Source organism: Delphinapterus leucas, chromosome 19 (genome assembly GCF_059928025.1).
Source record: "Delphinapterus leucas isolate spDelLeu-1000000601 "Yukka" chromosome 19, BTC_Dleu_Yukka2, whole genome shotgun sequence".
Classification (NCBI taxonomy): Eukaryota; Metazoa; Chordata; class Mammalia; order Artiodactyla; family Monodontidae; genus Delphinapterus; species Delphinapterus leucas.
Window position 1 is genome coordinate 57,436,015 of NC_143147.1, and position 18,938 is coordinate 57,454,952.

General features: G+C 52.1%; 1 protein-coding gene across 15 annotated transcripts in view; it reads left to right on the forward strand.

Moving 5' to 3' along the window:
- Positions 1-786: 786 nt before the first annotated feature.
- The window catches only part of QTGAL (queuosine-tRNA galactosyltransferase), a 128,824-nt gene continuing 110,672 nt past the window's right edge, over positions 787-18,938 (forward strand). For 6 of the 15 annotated variants that reach the window (XR_016389023.1, XR_016389024.1, XM_089901474.1 and 3 more), the window contains exons 1-4: positions 788-1,103; positions 1,666-13,612; positions 15,106-15,222; positions 15,323-15,422. Coding sequence is in view for 8 of the 15 variants with exons in the window: in XM_089901474.1 (XP_089757600.1) it covers positions 13,550-13,612; positions 15,106-15,222; positions 15,323-15,422 (280 nt within the window). In the remaining 7 variants the exon portion in view is untranslated. Of the gene's footprint in view, positions 1,104-1,665; positions 13,613-15,105; positions 15,223-15,322; positions 15,423-18,938 lie in introns of all 15 variants that reach the window. The other 9 variants (XR_004023647.2, XR_016389028.1, XM_022589229.3 and 6 more) reach the window with 3 other exon arrangements.

An 18,938-nucleotide genomic window follows, 5' to 3' on the forward strand; every position in this document is an offset into this window, starting at 1 on the left:
GGACAGTGCAGATGAACCAGGAGAAGTAGGGAAGGTAGCCTTGGAGGACTGGGGGTCCCCTCGCTGAGCTGGTGGCCTGTGCGGACACGGTCGTGTGAGACCCCATGTGCTGTGTGGTCCTCACCTTCCCTGGGCCCCAGAACCCTGTGCAGGATGGGTGTGGAGTGCGGGCCCTGGGGGTCTGGGGAGGGTCCAGGGGGTGATCACATGGGCTGGGCAGACCAGGCGATAGTGTCGAGGGGACACAGGCAGGGGCTGGGGGAGGGACAGGTGTTGGGACCTGGGGCGGGAATGTGCAGGTGGGGCCGACGGCGTGAGGAGTGTTAGGTCAGGTCACGGGTGCGGCCCCCTAAAGAGGACGCCGATGAGCTCATCATCTCACCTGGTGTGTGCCACTCACCAGGCACACATTATTATACTCTGGCTACTGGCTCCAGGGGAAATGTAATGAGCTGCCTTCATGACAAACTCGTTCTTCTGGCATCTGAAGTCATAGTGCGACGTGTGCTCTCCTTAAAGAAGGCAGAGGAAACGTTTATTCAAGAAGATACTGGGTGGGAGCTGGGAGCAGGGCCCAGGCGACGGTTCATGAGAACCGTCAAGTTCATGAGAAGATGTGGGCTGGGCCCCCCAGCTCCCAGCCCCGTGGCAATGTCCCCAAAGCAGCCTTCCCCACCCCCTGCAGTGGTGTCAGCCTCTCCCCCGACGTCTACGTCTGAGGGGGTCAACCCTGTGGTTCCTGGGGAAAGGGTGACAGCCTCCCCTGAGGCTGCTGAAGGTGGGTACGAGGTGTGACCCATGAGGAGGTGGGCTATACTCTGGAAGAGTGCCTTGGGTCTTCTGACTTAGGAGCACACGCGAGGGGATAGAGGAGGGTGTGGGGTGCAGTGGAGGGAAGATCAAGGTGTTGACAGGGGCCCACGAGCAGAGACTGCAGCTGAGGTCACAGTGCGGGGGCAGGAAGGGCTCTGACTGGCTGGCTGGCTGTTCGGCTGAAACACGGTCCAAGAGACGACCCCCCTGCGAGTGAATGGGAAATGCCGGATCTGCCTCTGTTTCCTGCAGAGGGAAGGGGCTCAGAGGCTGAGGAGACAGAGCATCAGGTGAGACCCACTCACCCACCTGGGAGCATCCAGACACAGCTTCCCCCACAACAGTGAGGAATAAGCCCTCGAGGGGAGCCCTGGCACCCTGAAGGGCTCCGATCCCCGTCTCGGTGGGTCAGAACTTAGAGTGGGAGGCACGGCCGCTCGGCCGGGAACCCTAAGTGCAGTGAGAGTGATTGGCTCCTGGGGTGACCGGGCCCCATGGGGGCGCTCGGCTGCCAGGATCAAGGTGGGTGTGTTCACCACGATGGACAGCAAGGAAGCAGGTCACCTGGCACAGACTGTGGCCTTGGTGTTCCTAGAAGTGAGACAGATGGGAAGCCTGCTGGATTCTTACTCCATCTGTGTAAGCAGCGAAGTTATAGGTCAGGTGAACAAAAGTCTAACCCGAATCATAAAAACAGAGTCATGGCTTTGACATCAGTTCCCAAACTAGGGCGGATTTACAGGCCCAGAAGCCCCCAAACGAAGGGAAGGCCAGGTGTCCTCAAGGAAGGACCCCCATACACTGCCAGCAATTCATATTATTACTCTTTCTCCCCCACCCCCCTTCCCCAAGGGACCAGCGGCCCTTCACCAGCATAACTGTGCCTCAGGGAAAAGGAAATGCTCAGGAATTTCGGGATGACTGCACGCTGCTGCCTCTGAACTGACCCTGATTTCAAGACCCGAAACATCACTGGTGTTGCAGTCAGAGTGGGGCTCATGGAGGTCAGGTGGTCAGTGGAATCTTAGCTCAGGTCCACTTCGCAGTGAGTCCAGTGGGTCCCAGAACCCATCCTGCGTCTATTTCCCCAGTTCCAGTCTGGATTGGAATAGGCACCCTCAGCAGCTGGCAGAATCCCACATTGCTTCCCTGACCTGCGGAGTGAGGGCTCTTCTGGTGGGAAAGGCCAGGTGAAGCCACTAGAATAGCCTCCACCGAGTGAACCAAAGTGACACTGCGTTCCTGGAGGGACGGCAGGGATTAGTGCCGCCATCGGGGGCTTGGGAGATGGCTGGGCTGGCGATTCCCACCGCACCCCATTCAACTGTCCGATCTGGCAGAAGAGAATGGGTCTTGGAGGGTGACAGTGGATTATCATAAACTTAACCAGGCGGTGACTCCAATTGCAGCTGCTGTAACAGCCGCGGTCCCGTTGACTGAGCAAATTCACACATCCCTCGGCACCTGGTATGCAGCTAGTGATCTGGAAAATGCCTTTTAATCCATCCTAGTCCAGAACGCCCACCAGAAGCAGTTCGCCTTCAGCTGGCAAGGCCGGAGATACACCTTCACTGTCTTAGCTCAGGGGTACACCCCCTCTGTAGGCCTATGTCACAATTTAGTTCTCGGGGAGTTTGAGCCGTTCCCTTCCATGAGGTGGCACGTTGGTCCCCTGCCTTGATGACATCATGCCGATGGGAAGTAGTGAGCAGTAAGGAGCAACTACTCTAGACTTACTAGTCAGACGTTCGCATGTCAGACGGTGGGAACTACATTCAACTAAAGTTCAGGGGGAGGCTTCCCTGGTGGCGCAGTGGTTGGGAGTCTGCCTGCCGATGCAGGGGACACGGGTTCGTGTCCCGGTCTGGGAAGGTCCCACATGCCGCGGAGCGGCTGGGCCCGTGAGCCATGGCCGCTGAGCCTGCGCGTCCGGAGCCTGTGCTCCGCAACAGGAGAGGCCACAACAGTGAGAGGCCTCGTACCGCAAAAAATAAAAAATAAAGTAAAATTCAGGGGCCTTCTCCCTCTGCGTGGGACATGCTGAGACATCCTTCCTAAGGTGAAGGTTGAGCTGCTGCATCGGCCCCTCCCAGAACCACGGCAGAGGCACAAGCCTCGTGGGCCTCTTGGGGTTTTGAGGCAACCTATCCCTCACTTGGGTGTGTTACTCCGGCCCATTTTCTGAGTGAGCTGAAAAGCTGCTGGTGTGAGCGGGGCCCCGAGCAGAAGAAGGCCCTGCAGCAGGTCCGGCTGCCCTGCAGCTGCGCTGACACATTCTCTGCATGTTATTTGGGGAAAACCATCTCCACTTGGATTTACCGTTCCCCATCTGTAAATGGACCTGATGAAATCACGGTGTGGACCCTGCAGGGGCTGCAGGGGCCCAGGTGGTGCGTGTCTAGGCTCCAGGGTGGGTGAGGGCCCTGCTTTCCTTTGTGATTCAGGAGCATGGACTCTCCTCTCCCTCCGTCCTCCCCACTGTCCAGTACTGACCCCCCTTAGCCCAGAGCAGCAGTGGCAGCCACTGGAAAGCGCTGGTGTCGGTTTTACCCTGGAGCGTGGAGGGGCCATCTGACTCCAGGTACCCTGGGCCCCTCGCTGATTCCTGGTGGGGAGGCGCCTTCCCACCACCCCTAGACTCTGCCGGCCAGCCTCGCGTGTGATGGAGAAAACGAGGTGAAAGATTATGATTGAGTCTAGAGAGCTCATTGAAATGTTTAAAGTCATCCTTCTTAATTTTAAAAAGTAAATACTTATTGAGAAGAGGTCAGTTCTTCTGGAGGTACTGAGAGGAGAAAGGAGGGATTTCTCCTTGATCCTCCCGGCCGTGCAGCACAGTCAGTGTGTTTCCCAGTGTCCTCTGGGTGCTGCAGGTGTGTGTGTGAGTGTGCGTGTGCACATGTGTGTGCATGTGGAGAGTTCTGCAGGGATTCGGTAAACTAAGTAAGGTGCGTCCACGGTGGCCCCATTGCACCCTCGGCCCCAGCAGGAAATCTGCAGGGCGCTATATGGACCATGAGGCTGGCGTGGGTGCCTGTGGGACAGGTTCTGGATTTCAAGGCCAGTTTTAGAGAACAAATTGCCTAGCTGGGGGCTGGTGGCATGACTTTCCTTCTCGTGGTCGTGGTGTCGCCCGGGGGGACGCAGCACCAGCCGGGGTGCCGGCATTAGGGTGCAAGGAGAAAAGACTTAAGCCTGTTGGTGTCAACAGGAAGCCCTTTTGTTGGCGTCTTTGAATTCTGTCTGTTCTCACTTCTTTCAAGTCCGGCTGAGGGCGGGCAGAGCGGCTGCCATCTCCCTGGGTGACCAGCCTCTGAATGTCCATAGTCTCCTTTCCTGGCAACTGCCCAGCCCGCCCACCCCGCGGTCCCCCCGACTCTTTCTAGGGTCTCAGGCCCCCCGAGGCCGCAGCCACAGGCAGGGATGCAACATGGCTCCTGGGGTGCTGGCCCGCTGAGCCCAGGCCCTCCTGCCCACCCCTCACCCAGCGAAGGTCTAGACTGGGCCCTCCCCAGGAAGGAGCCAGACTGCCATCCTCAGGGTGGTGGTCAGGGTGGTGCTACCAGGTGGGCAGGTGAGAGCCCCCAGGTCCAGCTCCCTGAGATGCCCACGTCTTGCTCAACCCTGCACACAGTAGGTGCTCAACAGGACTTTGAACCAGCAACAGGCTCTGACCTCAGCAGATGTGTACTTGAAAGGCCCGGCATGACCAGTCTCCACCACATCCTGGGGGAAAGGTGTCCTGCATAGCATCCCAAGGCCGTTGGGTGTCTGCTACTCAGCCCGTCGCTCCGGCCACGTGGGGCCATGTTCTGGGCGTCGCCCATCTCCCTCGTCCTCTGCACTGTCTTCCCGAGTGCATGAACTCCAGCCACACCCTTCACGTAGCCCAACTTGGGAGGCCAACTCCAGCCTCCAATACCTCCTTCCCTGCCTCAGAAGAGAGGCGAGAAGCCACTGGACTAACTGGCATGGCTTGTGTGCCTGTGAGCGAGGGCCGTGAGGTGGGAGGAGGGACGGCCCCTGGCCCTGGCCTCAAGTCATGGTCGATGCCCCAAGGCTCCTGCAGGCACCCACACTAGCTGTGGGGGAGGGAAAGGCAGCACCTTCCAGAAGGGCCTTCTCTGGCTGTCTGAGGGTCTCAGGGCCAGACCCCATCACCAGTACTCAGCACTGAGGGCCTGTTGCTGAGAGCCTGGTCCCTGGTTCCCAGCTCCACCGTGGGGTCCGTGACCCTGTGCCCCTGCCCACGTCATGGGACTGACGATGGCGGCCCCTTGGGGTGACCCCAGGAACCGCACCCCCAGGATCAGGCTGGTGTGCAGAGCTGTTCTTGTTGACACACTTCCAGGCTGTCTTGTGTCTTGTTTTGTTTTGTTCTTTCCATTCTTCTGCTTGCAAGGGTGATTTCTGTGTATCATAAGCAGCTTTAATCATTTCCTGAAAAATCACTATTTTAGGCAAACTGCGAGGATTTTTTCCTTCTGAGAAAGGATCATCGAGCTTTCTAACAAAGCAGTGATGCCCCTTCCAAGTCCCATCTGGGCCCTTACTCTCCGGCGCCCACATGTAAAGTGCCTCGTCCCCGCCGGGCATACTCCCTACAGAAGAGGAAGGTTTTGGGGGCACTTTCCCTTAGTTAAACGCCACGTGTTTCCTGTACTTCCCAAAATGTCCAAGCAGGAAGAACTAAACCTCAAAAAGCAAAAATAACTGTGTCTCCCCTCAGATGGCCCTCAGCCACAGAGTGCCATCTGTGCTGCCCACACTCCTAGGTCCTGGGTTACCATTTCTTGTCATTTTAAATCTGAGCTAAGCCAATCTAACCTAACCCCACCCCATTCCCAAAAAGACTAACATTTGCTTTTCTTCACTGGCTCGGAGGCCTTTATCTATGGCCTGTCTCAATGAGGTCCCCGTAAGTCCCTGCAGGGCACCAAGACAAAACACGACCTCAGATACGTGAGCAGAGGGAATGAGGTGAGTGGGGTGGGTCAGGCCTGGTCAGTGCGGGCTCTCCATGTCCCCCATGCCCTCCAGACCTGGGACCAGGAGTGGCCAGTGTGGTCAACCGGATGCAATGCCTGGGCTCGGAGTGTCCACGGGGTGAAACAGCCATCACTGGGAGAGGAGGGAAATCTGAGAGAGGCCTGGCCTGGGGCCTCATGGTGACCCTACCCTGGCCGACACGGCACTCTGCTGCTTTTAGTAACGTTTCTCCAAATTAGGGCGGACAAGAAGCCAAGGGATAATCCAGTAAGGGTGACAGGTAACTCGGTGTCACCCGTCTCACCAGGCAGCCCACGGGTTTATGCCTTCACCACCCCCTCCCTTTCCAGTCAGGAAGCAGGCTCTGCATCCCACAGGCTAGTCATGGGGAAGCTGGTTCCCCAGGTAGCTCCAAGGGGTCCTCCGGACCCAACCACTGGCCTCACCTCGTGGTCACATGTGGCCCGGACCCTGACAGCCAGGACATGTGTGCACGGTCATGGGGCAGGACCTGGGCCAGGCAGTGGCCAGACAGAGAGGAGGGCAGAGCTGAGTCTGGGAAACAACCACCACTGCTGTTGAAGGTGTTCTTGCACTTTCCTGGTAGAAACAGAGGTAATGCAGAGGAGGAATCCCACAGGAAATGGCAACCGGGTGACATTTCGGGGTGTCCTCACCAGAGTGGAGATGGAGGGGCCATGGGGGAGTCCCTGAGCCTGGACTCGGGGGTTCCTCATGCTGGACATGGCCCACGGAGCCCAGGCTGTGGTCCCTCAGGGTGGACATCACATCTGTCCCTGATGGTGTGGCTGGTAATGCAGACCATTTGGGACGTCGACAGGCAGGGCTGGCCCTGCGGGGGGGTGATGGCCACAGAAGGTCAGGAGTCCGAGCCTTGTTACGTCCCAGAGTCACCCTGAAACATTCTGGGCCAGGAAACTCTCCCAGGGTGAGCCGACTGGGGAGGGGTGACCAGGCCCCACAGCCTGGGGCATGAGAGCATCTTTGTCCCCACCTGCTGGGGATTTGGGCAGGCTTAGTCCTGTCTGCCTGGGACTAGGTGCCCCTACCTCTCCATGACGCCGTCAAACAGCTTCACGTCCCCTGAGCCCTGGCCATGCCCAGGCCCTGTCGGCCACTGGTTCTTGCTGGTGCTTGGTGACCAACAGTCCTGATTTTCTGGGACTGATGGGTTTCTGGGATGTGGGATTCTCAGAGCTAAAACCAGAAAGGTTGCAGGCAAACTGGAATGAGTTGGTCAAGGTCGGTTCTGCTGACACGGGAGGGAGGAGGCCTCTGACGTGGGTGCCACACTGGCAGGAAGCTCTGCCACTCCTAGCCACTCAGGCGTCCAGGGGACAGTGGGACCCACGAGCAGAGAGGGGCTACATCCACTGACAGTACTGGCAGGTCCTGGACTCAGCTGCACCTGACATTGGTCTTACCAGGACACTGACAACCAGCCAACCCCATGTCTTCAAAGCCAGTTTAAACCAGTTCAGCCAGGAGTACTGATTCACACGCTCTCCAAATGCACGTGTTGGGCAATGGCACAGAGCGAGGTCAGCACCAAATCTGAAAGCCAGATTTGGGCTTTGTGAGAATGTTCCTCGAGGCTTCGTGGACCAGATCCCATCTGGACCTTTCCCCTTGTCACTTTGTCTGTCCTGGCTCAGACCCGCTCCATCCAGCTGACCCTTCCCTGTGATGGCTCCAGCAAGGGCCCCACGTGGACTCCACGCAGGCAGCTTTTCTCCCCAGCTGCCCCGGCAGCTCCCTCACAGTCTCCCCACCTCAGCCCCTCCCTCAGGGTCTTCACACCACTCAAGCATGCAGCCATTATTAGTCTGTTTTGAAGTTGAGGACATGAAGCTGAAGGGAGGCTGTGATGCCCTGGGATCTGCATTACACCCTGGTGTCCCCACAGCACTCCATGTGGGCCAGGAACTGGCTGCCGCTGCCCTGGGGCAAGATGATACACGGGTGCCCAGCGGTCAGAGAAGGCCTTTCTCCACAGCCAGGCTACTCCAGGCTACTCCAGGGTGGTAGGTCTGAGGCAGGACCTAGAAGGCCACGCAGAAGCCGGGCAGCTCCCAGCTCACCAGGGGGCAGCCAAAGGCATCTCAGAGGCACTGCAGTGGCTGCCGGTGCCTCCCTCGGCTCCAGGGGGAGTGAAGGGCCCACTGGCTGAGAGGTGAGGCCAAAAACCCTTCACCTGTTCAAGGCTTTGTGGTTTGGGCCCTGCACAGCTCCATAAAGACCCCATGCAACTTCCTTCACTTGGCCCTCTGCAAATCACTGAGTCTCACCAGCCCAGCCAACAGCCTACAGCCGGACCCCAGTGCCAGGAAACCTGGAACTCAGGTTTCCTGCCACCAGCACAGAGTTTATCAGCAGTGCCTCTAACCCCATTTAACAGATCTCCGCACATTCGTGGATCTTCTCAGGAGAAACTGTCTTTCAGCCAATCTGCGGTGGGCAAGCAGAGGACAGACGGAGCTCCCTCAGTGGGCTGGTTGCAAACTTGCGATTTGTTGAATCACTGGTTGGAGCACCAATTGTTAGAGTGGGACAGACTGGCCAGAGCCAGTGTTTCAGGGCCAATTCTCCTTTCCTCCCAAGCCTGGCAATACTCAGTGTTGCTGGTTATTATTTCTTGTTTTTCTGTATCGTTAGTTCAGGAAGCTCAACAGTCATGCCAACAAGCACAATGGGCAGTGTAGAAATGCCAGACGTGTCCTCAAAAGACAAGATTTGCCCTAAAATACTCTTGCATTTGAGTGTTTGTTTAAAAAAAATTAGACCCGCTCCTATTTGCTTAGGGCTTCGTCCATTTTAACAGATTTTTAAAACTTTGCAGTATGTACCAAAGCGATGCCAAGTCCCCTTACAGAGAGATCTCCCCGCTCGGGAAAGACGAAAGAGTCACGGACATCGGTGACCAGTGAGAGGGCTCAGCTCGGGGAGGGGGTCCACACAAACTGTGGCTTTGATGATGTTCCACTCACTTGTCCTGGGCAGTGGAACCAAGGCAGGGATGTGAGAGAAGAGCCCCTACCCAGCTGCCAACGTGGGTCCCAGGAGGGGACCGCATGACCCCAGAGTTGTCATATAGTCCAGTTCTAAGAGGAGCTGGAATCCAGACACTGTGGGACTCCTGAGAAGCTGGATGTGGCTGGGTGGTGGTGGGGGGGTTGCAGCCGCGTCCACAGACTTGGAACTGCACCACGTGAATTCCGGGAGAGCCTGAATTATCACCTGACTTTACTGTCCATCCTGATCAAAATAACTGGCCGTTTATCCAGACAGAAGACACCACACCTGGTGTTTGGCAATTTCTACACTGACCATGTGAAATTTTGAGTTATTTGATAACATTATTAGGACTCTAACTAGACCCAGTGTAGACACCGTCTCCTGTTCTAGATTTCATTACTGGTAGACTGTCCCGCACGCATTCATTCATTCTTTCCTTCCTTCCTTCTTTCCTGAGCATATACCCTCCTCTGTGCTATTCTGGGTCAGAAGCTCCTGTGAACAGCTGAGCAGTGTCTTCACGGACCTACCTTCCCAGAGTGAGCGAAGCAACACGGGGATTTCAGGGATTCTGGTGAGAGGGGCGCAGGGCTGTGCGCTCTGCCCGGGATGGGCACTCTGCTTCCCCACTGGGCTGAGGGCCGACGTGCCCTGGATGCAGGTGTGCAGAGCCAGCCAGGGCCTCCCTCAGGCCCCCCTTGGGCCCTCTTGGGAACCAGCTCCCTCACTTCTCAGCCTCCGCGTCCTGGCCCTGCATCGGCAGCCGGCTCACGTGGCCTCTGGACTCTGCCAGCCGCAGGGAGTTGGCAGTGGACAAAAAGACTGTCCCTGCCCCCACTGAGGCGACAACTTAGGGGGAGACAGTGCCGTGAGCACTTAGCGGGAGGATCCCGTGCAGATGGGGCCAGCGGGGCAGTGGGGTCTCTGAGGAAGTGAGCCGTGGGGAAGGCAGTAGAATGTGAAAAGATAAAAGTGTGTCAGTGTTTGTACTCGCCCCCTCATGCTGGGGCTTTATGCATTGATTTTCCTCACTGCCTTTCATAGCCTGCGACTCCTCAAGCTGGTGGGTCCAGGGCCAGGTCCTTGGAGGGGAGGGGGGGTTGTGAGGGCAGGACGCTGCCCAGAACCATGAAGGGGTCAGAGGTTTCCCTTCATTTCAAGCTAACAGGATGGCTGGCCGGCCACATTCTCCAGGTGCTGACCAAAAACACAGGCTCCTGGGGTAGAGTGAAGCAGTTTATAGCTCAGTAGAAGTCAGGATCAGCGTGTGTGCATGGGTTCCCAGAGTCCCCATTCCCTGGGGGTGACACGACAGGGCCCAGACAGGTGCTGCACGTCCGCCCTTCCTCCTGGAGGGCACCATGACCTCATCCCTCAAGGCTGCTCACAAAACAGCCCAGGTAACAGGGTGCCCAGCTGAGTGTGGAAGAGCATGGGAGACCCACGCAGGGGTGTCTCGCGACAAAGTCCAGTTAAGGAAGCTTTGAGATCCAGCCTCAGGTCTCAGGGTCAGGGAGGCAGTGCTGAGGGCCAGGCAATGGCTGTCCCCAATTCACATACAGGCCACTGATTCCTTGGTGGCTGCTGGATGCTGTTCCCTCATCAGTGGGTCAGGATCCAGTCTGCCTCTTGGGCCTGGTGACCTGTGAGTGGGCAGCATCTCCGTGTGGGCCAGTCCTAGGAGGCAGAAGGCCCGGCACGGGCTGAGGGAGTGGATGGCTCCTCATGGGGAGGGATGGCTGGCGTTTCCCTCCTTGCATCTTCCAGACTCTCACTGTGCCCCATAAAAGGGGAAAGCCAGTGCTGGACCCCGCCCCACGATGCACCCCGCTTCTAAGGCAGCCTGAGGCAGCTTCCTCACTAACCATCTGGCCAGGCCCCAGTGGCCCCGGCTTTGACAGTGACACCAGCAGCACTGGCTGGTGGCCCCTAAAACCTCTCGTGTCCCCACTCCTCCTCCAAGTTCTATCAGATGTGAATTTATCCAAGCCCTTTCTCCCACAGATGACATCTTCCTGTTAATATCTTGGAGGAAGATGTCTGACTGGCCTCTCCTGGCCTTTCACCAGACACTGTCCGACTCACAGACAGGGGTTCAGGTGCTAACACCCTGTGCTGTGCACGCAGCTCCCATAGGCACCTGGCACCCACCTGTGAGTCATCCCAAATTTGAAGAGCAGTTGCTTAAATCACTTCAAAATGATCCACGTGTGCTAACTGTACAATGTGGTGGTTGGAGGTGATGCTATTTTGAGTTTCCATTTGCCTTCCTGATCACGCATCAGGCTCCTCTGGCCCTTTGATCAGCCCTTCCCACCCTCTTGGTCCTGACTCTGAGTCGAGCCAGGGCCGCTGCACACCTGGCCTGCAATGTGCTGTGCACCCCCTTGCTGGGGACCACCTGTGGGATCCTGGTCACCACCCTGAAGTGCAGGGGAGGTAAGGCTTCTGTCCCTCACACTCAGGTGGACAACTCTCCAGGGCTCTGGGAAGGTCCAAGGGTTCAGCTCCAATTGCCCATGATGGAGGCCCCCACAAGGCATCATGCTGGTCCCAGACTTGCTCCTCCCCTACCTCACTCCCCTGCCCCAGCTTCCTGGGAACAAAAACCCTCACTGCAAAGACCCCGACTCAGTCTCTGCTTTCTGGGCTAAGGGGGTCGGCACCCAGGCCAGGACAAACATTCTATGTGATACTTGAATGGTCCCATCAAATCCACACCAAATGTTTGCCCAGCTGTTAACTGAATGCTTCCTGTGATGGGAACCTCATTATTTCCCAAGGCTGGTAAGAAGCCCAGCTCCAGCTTCTTCTCAACACAGTGAGTCTCAACTAGCCTTTACAAAAGTGAGAACGTAGAAAAGAGGACACTGGTGCACATCACACAGTCACACAGCTGGTTGCTCCCTCGTGAATGGATTTACTATCAGGGCACTACGGCCTCCACAGGCAGCCCATCTCCGACAGTCCAAGTGCACTGTCGTCCATGGTGCTGGGTGGCTCCTGACCTCCCAGCAGCATCACTGCCCAGTGGAGGTCCAGCTGCAGCTGTGTTGGGGTTCATCCCATCAGGAAACTTGGACGGGACACTTGCTTGGAGGTCTTGCAGTGTGGGCTGTAGGGGAACGTCCAGCTGCTGGCATTCAAGCTTGACCTCACCCTTCACGGGTGCACCCAGGGCAGACTCATTCTGACTTTGGGCCCAGTGTGGCCGAGTCCAGACCTATGCCCATCTTTGCTTCCTATACCCACATTGTAAGAGGGCTGTTGGCATTTTAAAATTTGAAGGCCCTGGCGGTTGGCACTGAGCTTTCTGAATACAACCAGGATTCGCCAACAGTCTGCAGAAACAACATTTAAAAATAAAGAAAAATGTCAGTCACTGGGTGAGCCAAGAGCTGTGGGAGACCTGCATCACTTCCTCTCCAGGGGCCCATGACTTTGTCACCTCCTCATCCTACCCCACATCCTCCCTATGTCTGTGTCCCTCTGGAGTGGTGGTGTCAGGCCCCATAGTCTGGTCCCTCTGTTGAGAATGTTCCTACCATGAAGAGAAGAATCTCAGCAAACCCTGCACTTCTGAAGTGCCTCTTGGCACTCTGAATGTTTGCAAAAAGCAGACTCTAGCCAAATTTTTATTAGGGGGAAGGCAGTGAAAAGCAAACTTCTGGCAGCAGGAGATGTACAGGAAGCAAGACAGGAGTAGCCAAGCCCAATTCCGATAGCATGTGCTGTGGAGGTGCCAGACGCCGTGGGGACCCCTTATCTCTTCCTCCCACTGATTACTGAGGCAGTCCAGCTCCAAAGCCCACAGCACATTCTGGAAGCTATCAAGCGACTTTTTACCTAGTCCCTTAAAATGAAACTATTCCTAATACACCAACCCCTGGAGCACATCAAGTCCTTGGAAACAAATTCTCAGATTGTTTTTGTGCCTTATCCTTTGTAGACAGGATGCATTTTTACTCATCTGACCTAAGCGTTTCAATCTGTGCAACAGGCTTTGAAAATATTGATGCAGTTTAAGGAAAAATGACATTTGAAGTGATGCTTACAAGACATGAAACAGAAGTTCGGCTTTATCATAATTGCTACTTTGCAGAATGATTTGCATTTAACATTAGTTTGGGGCGGTAAAGGCTATGACGTGCTCACTGACCCAGATGGGTCGGGGCACCCGCGTGACAGGCGGTCCCCTCGGCCCCCGGGCGGCGCGGGCCCCGGGGCCCGGTGCTCCACAGGGGGCCGCTCAGGCGTCCCGTCGCCAGTGCAGGGGACCATCACCTGCTCTTCACACAGAACCTTTCCTGGTCAGAGAAGGGACACACGTGGGAAGGCGTAGCCACCGGGACAGCGCAGCGTCTTCCCACAAACCCCACCTTCTGCACAACCCAGGAACTCCTGTAACACTTGCTTCACTGCGGACCTCTAAGCAGATCAGATGAGCTCCCTCAGGGCGCGGGTGGGGGGAGGGCGTGTGCCTGTGCGTGTGGCTGCGGCGGGATGAAGGGTGGGGGGCTGTGCCTGTGGCTGTGGCTGGACTGTCTTTCCGCCGCTCTAGGCCGCGCTTCTCCACTGCCTGCAGGTCCCCGCTGGATCGACGTCCCTCTGCGCCAATCGGAGGTGCCCGGCCTCGGCCCCGCCTCCCGGCGAGCCGCCCGCGCACGCGCCGTAGGCCGAAGTGGGCGGGGCGGCCCGAGGAGCGCGCGCCATGCAGGCCAGCGGGTACACGGCTGCAGCCGCCCTCGGCCAGGCCCGCGCCCCCGTCCAAGTGGTAGGTGCTGGGCTGGCGGGGGTGGGAGGTGGGGATGGGGGTGGCGCCCCGTCCCTCCTCGCCCCTCCCCGCCCCTCAGCTCTAGTACCCTTCCCTGACTCTCTGTCTCCCCGACTCTGCGGTCGTCTCCTGTCCCCTCCTCTCCTCTCCTTTCAACTCCGTCCCTCTCTCCTCCGTCCTCCTCCTCCCCGCTCCGCTCCCCTCCATCCCTCCCTCCCTCCTCTCCCCATCCTGGGTCTCCATTTACCACACCACCACCGCCTCTTCTCTTGGGCAGCCTATAAGGGTCTCTGCCCAAATCAACGTTAAAGCACCAGCAAGAGTGCGAACAGAGATTAATCAAGGCTCATCTTTGGCAGAAATTCACATTATGTTTTGTATTGTAGATCTTTAAAACAGTAAAAATATTCTTTCCTTTAAAAAATAATTCCAAAGTAAAGTAAATATGTAAGTAAATTAGGGAACTATTTATGTGGATAACATAAATGCAGGAAGGGATACCACTGTTGAATCAGATCCTCAGAGTAAAGAACTTGACAGAACTGTATTTTCAGTGCTTATATCTGTGAGCTTTTCATAACCATATTCAGATTTAGCATTTAAAATATCTGTATTCTGTATAGATATATAATTCGTACATATATGCATGTATGTATGTTTGCACGTGTATGCATGTGTAGACACACGCTCACACCTGGATGACCTGTGTTTCTGTCTTCTTACTTGGGAATGTGTCCACTCTTCGTTAGGGTATAAACTCAAGGGTGAAGACCGACTGTAACTTCTATCTTTGGGTATTCTGTATTGCTCAATGTGGTAATATACAGAATTAAGACAAATCCTGTAATCAGTTGTTTTGTTGGCAGTCAAGATTCACTGGTTTTACTCCGTACACTTCATAAATTTTTGTTTTATGTGGGCCCTGTGAGAAGAGGACAGTGCCAAACGATCCTAAACTGAGTAGAGCAAAGGAAGAGAGAGCTGGAGGGAGGTCACCTCCCCTTTTCCCAGCCCCGCCCCCATTACTTTGTGAAAGCAAGTGTAGGGGGTACTTAAAAGGGTTTCTTTGTTGCAGTTTCTCTAACATCATGGTTTACTGAAAATACTTATTTCATGAGTGGGTTCAAGATACACAGATGCTTGTTTCAACCAAAATGATGATGTTTCTGACCACTGATTGGGAAACACATGAATTTGCCGTTGAATTGGGAACATTTTTGATGCCTTTCAGGTTTTTGTTTCCTTTTCAAAAGCATCCAAAAGACCAATTCTGGGAAATCTAAGACAATAAATCTTGAGAGGAGGCATAGACACCTTTTTTTTTTTGTCAGGACATATTCTTTCCCTGGAAGCCTTATTCTGGGTTACTCTGTAAGGTGCTTGCCCTTTGGAAATAAGCATTGTGCGGATGGTAATGGGGAAGTAAATTAGAGCCATGGAAAGAGTATTCAGTTTCCACACTTGTTTCTCAATCGTTTTGTTTTGAATTCCAGTCTGTTATCCTCCCGGTCCATGACGCTGAACCGTGGCTGGACGAGTGCTTGGGGTCTGTTTTGCAGCAGGACTTCGAAGGCTCCATGGAGCTTTCCATTTTTAATGATGCCAGTAAGGTATTTATGATCTTCCTGTTGGTGATTTAGCCCTAGTGTAAGTCACCTCTGACTGTTTGGAGGAAAGTTTCCTGACCTGCCAACGTCCTTGTGCTTTCAGGACAAGTCTATGACTATCATTGAAAAATGGAAAGAGAAGCTGGAAGGTTCCGGCATCCTCGTGGTCATTGGAGGGCATGATTCTCCTTCTCCCCGAGGAGGTCAGTAACCGTGTTTAGTTTATTATTCTTATCGACTTATGTACTTAAATAGTTTCCTGTTGTTCAAATCCTGGTGAAAATTATCCTAATACTTGAGTATACCACTTACTAAGGACACGGTAAGCCTGGCTTTCTTATGCTTCAGTAAGGATTTGTGTACATCTACTGCTCATTCTTTACTTATTCAGCCCAACAGAAAGCCACTGGGTGTTTTCATTCCTGGTGTGATTGGTCATTATTGGTCACCTCTAATTTTTAAAATTCTTTTCTTGTGACATTAGATTTGTTTTTGTCCATTAAAAAAAAATCTTCTTAAAGAAGCAGCTTTTGGTTTCATTGATTTTCTATATTGTTTTTCTTTTTCCTATTTTGTCTGTTTTCTATTTCGACTCTGAATTGTATTATTTTCTTTCTGCTCACTTTGGGTTTAATTGGTTCTTACTGTAATTCTTATTTTTAAAATTTATTTATTTATTTTTGGCTGTGTTGGGTCTTCGTTGCTGTGCACGGGCTTTTTCTAGTTGCAGTGAGTGGAGGCTACTCTTCATTGTGGTGCCCGGGCTTCTCATTGCAGTGGCTTCTCTTGTTGTGGAGCACGGGCTCTAGGCATGCGGGCTCAGTAGCTGTGGCTCGCAGGCTCTAGAGCGCAGGCTCAGTAGTTGTGGCGCATGGGCTTAGTTGCTCCGTGGCCTGTGGGATCTTCCTGTACTAGGGCTCAAACCCATGTCCCCTGCATTGGCAGACAGATTCTTAACCACTGCGCCACCAGGGAAGCCCCTCTTTTTGTAATTCTTAAGGTGAAAGCTGAAGTCATTGGTTTGAGACCTTTCTCATTTTCTAGCGTAGGCATTTAGTGATATAAATTCCCCTCTAACTATTGCATTAGCAACATCCCACGAATTCTGATATGTTATGTTTTAATTTTCATTCAGCTTCAAAATACCTTCTAATTTCCCCATTGATTTCTTATTTGATTTATGGATTATTTGAAGTATTTAGTATTTAGTTTCCAAATATTTGAGGGATTTCCCAGATATCTTTCTATTATTCATTTCTGATTTAATTCCTCTGAAGTAAGAGAACATACTTTTTTGACTTGAATCTTTTAAATTTAGTAAGATTTACTTTATAGCCCAGGATAAGGCCTATCTTGGCAAATGTTCCATGTGCACTTGAGAAGGTTGTGTATCTGCTGGTGTTGGTGGAGTTTTCTGTAAACGTAAATTAAGTCCAGTTGGGCACAGTCTTGTTTAAATCTACTGCATCCTTGCTGATACAAGGTCTACTTGTTCTCAGTTACTGAGGCGGGGTATTGAAATCTCCAACTCTAATTGTAGATTTATTATTCTTCCTTGTAGTTCTATCATTTTTGGCTTTGTGTATTTTGAAACTCTGTTAATATTTGAGATTGTTGTGAAGAATTGACCCCTTCATCATTACGAATAACCCTCCTGACCTCTGGTAATATACATTGTTTGATATTAATATAACTGCTCTGGCTTTATTTTGACTAGTGTTAGCATAGTGTATCTTTTCCATCATTTTGTCTTTTAACCCATTCCTGTCTTTATATTTAAAGGATGCCCCCTCCCTTATAGATTCTTGTAGACAACATATGGTGGTGCTTTTTAAATCCAATCTGACAATCTCTGCCTTTTAACTGGGATGTTTACATTAGTTACATGTAATATGATTATTGATGTGGTTAGGTTTGAGTCTCTCTTCTTGCTATTATCTTATATTAGTCGCATCTATTCTTCATTCCATTTTCCTCTTCCTCTGCCTTCTTTTGGATTAATTAAATATCTTTTATAACAGCTTTATTAAAATACAATTTATATACCATACAATGCACCCATCAAAGTATACAATCAAGTGTTTTGTAGTATGATCACAGATGTGTGCAGCCACCACCACAGTCAATTTTAGAACATTTTCATCACCTCAGAAAGGAACCCTGTATCCTTTAGTTATCACCCTCCATCCCCCATCCCCCCCAGCCCTACGCAACCACTGATTTACTTTCTGTCTGTAGATTTGCCTGTTTTAGACATTTTGTATAAATGGAGTCATATAATATGTGTTCTTTTGTGACTGGCTTCTTTCACATAGCAAGTTGTTTTTAAGGTTCATGTTGAGGCGTATATTAGTACTTCATTCCTTTTCACGAGAGAATAATATTGGGTTGGCCAAAAAGTTCATTTGGTTTTAAGTAAAAATGAAAGACATTTTTCATTTGCACCGAGAACTTTATTGAACAATGTATTCATTAACCAAACGAACTTTTTGGCCAACCCAATATTTAATTGTATAGATGTACCATATTTTGTTTATCCATTCATCAGCTGAGGGACATTTGGGTTGTTCTACCTTTTGGCTGTTGTGAAGAGCGCTAGTATAAACATTTGTGTACAAATTTTTGTTTCAACATAGGTTTTCAGTTCCTTTGGGTATATACCTCGTAGTTGAATTGCTGGGTCATATTGTAATTCTATGTTCAGCATATTGAGGAACTGCCAAACTATTTTCCACATCAGTTGCACCATTTTACATTGCCACCAACCATGTATGAGGACTCCAGTTTCTCTACATCCTTACCAACACTTCTTATTTTCTGTGTTCTTTTTAATTATAGCCATCCTAGTGAGTGTGAAATGGTTTTTCATTGTGTTTTTTTTGTTTGTTTGTTTGTTTTTTTGTGGTACACGGGCCTCTCACCGTTGTGGCCTCTCCTGTTGCTGAGCACAGTCTCCGGACGCACAGGCTCAGTGGCCATGGCTCACGGGCCTAGCCGCTCTGCGGCATGTGGGATCTTCCTGGACCGGGGCACGAACCCATGTCCCCTGTATCGTCAGGCGGACTCTCAACCACTGCACCACCAGGGAAGCCCTTCATTGTGGTTTTCATTTGCATTTCTCTAGTGACTAATGATATTGAGCCTCTTTTTGTGTGCTTGTTGTCCATTTGTATATCTTCTTTGGAGAAATGTCTATCCAAGTCCTTTGACCATTTTAAAATTGGATTGTTTGTGTTTTTGTTGTTGAGCTGTAAGAGTTCTTTATATATTCTGGATACTAGACCCTTATCAGATATATGAGTTGCAAATATTTTCTCCCATACTTTGGATTGTCTTTTCACTCTCCTGAGAATAATCTTTGATGCACAAAAATTGTAATTTTGATAAAATCCAGTTGATTTTTGTTGTCATTTTATGTGCTTTTGGTGTCCTATCTAAGAAATCATTGCTTAATCAAGGTCATGAATTTACTCCTTTGTTTTCTTCAAAGAGTTTTATAATTTGAGCTCTTTATGTAGGTCTTTGTTCCATTTTGAGTTCATTTTTGTATATGGTGTGAAGTAAGAATATAACTTCATTCTTTTGCATGTGGATATTGAGTTGTTCCAACACCATTTGTTTAAGACTATTCTTTCTCCATTGAAAGTTTCAGTACCCTTGTGAAAATCAGTTGACCGTAAATGAATGGGTTCATTTCTGGACTCTATTCTTATGCCAGT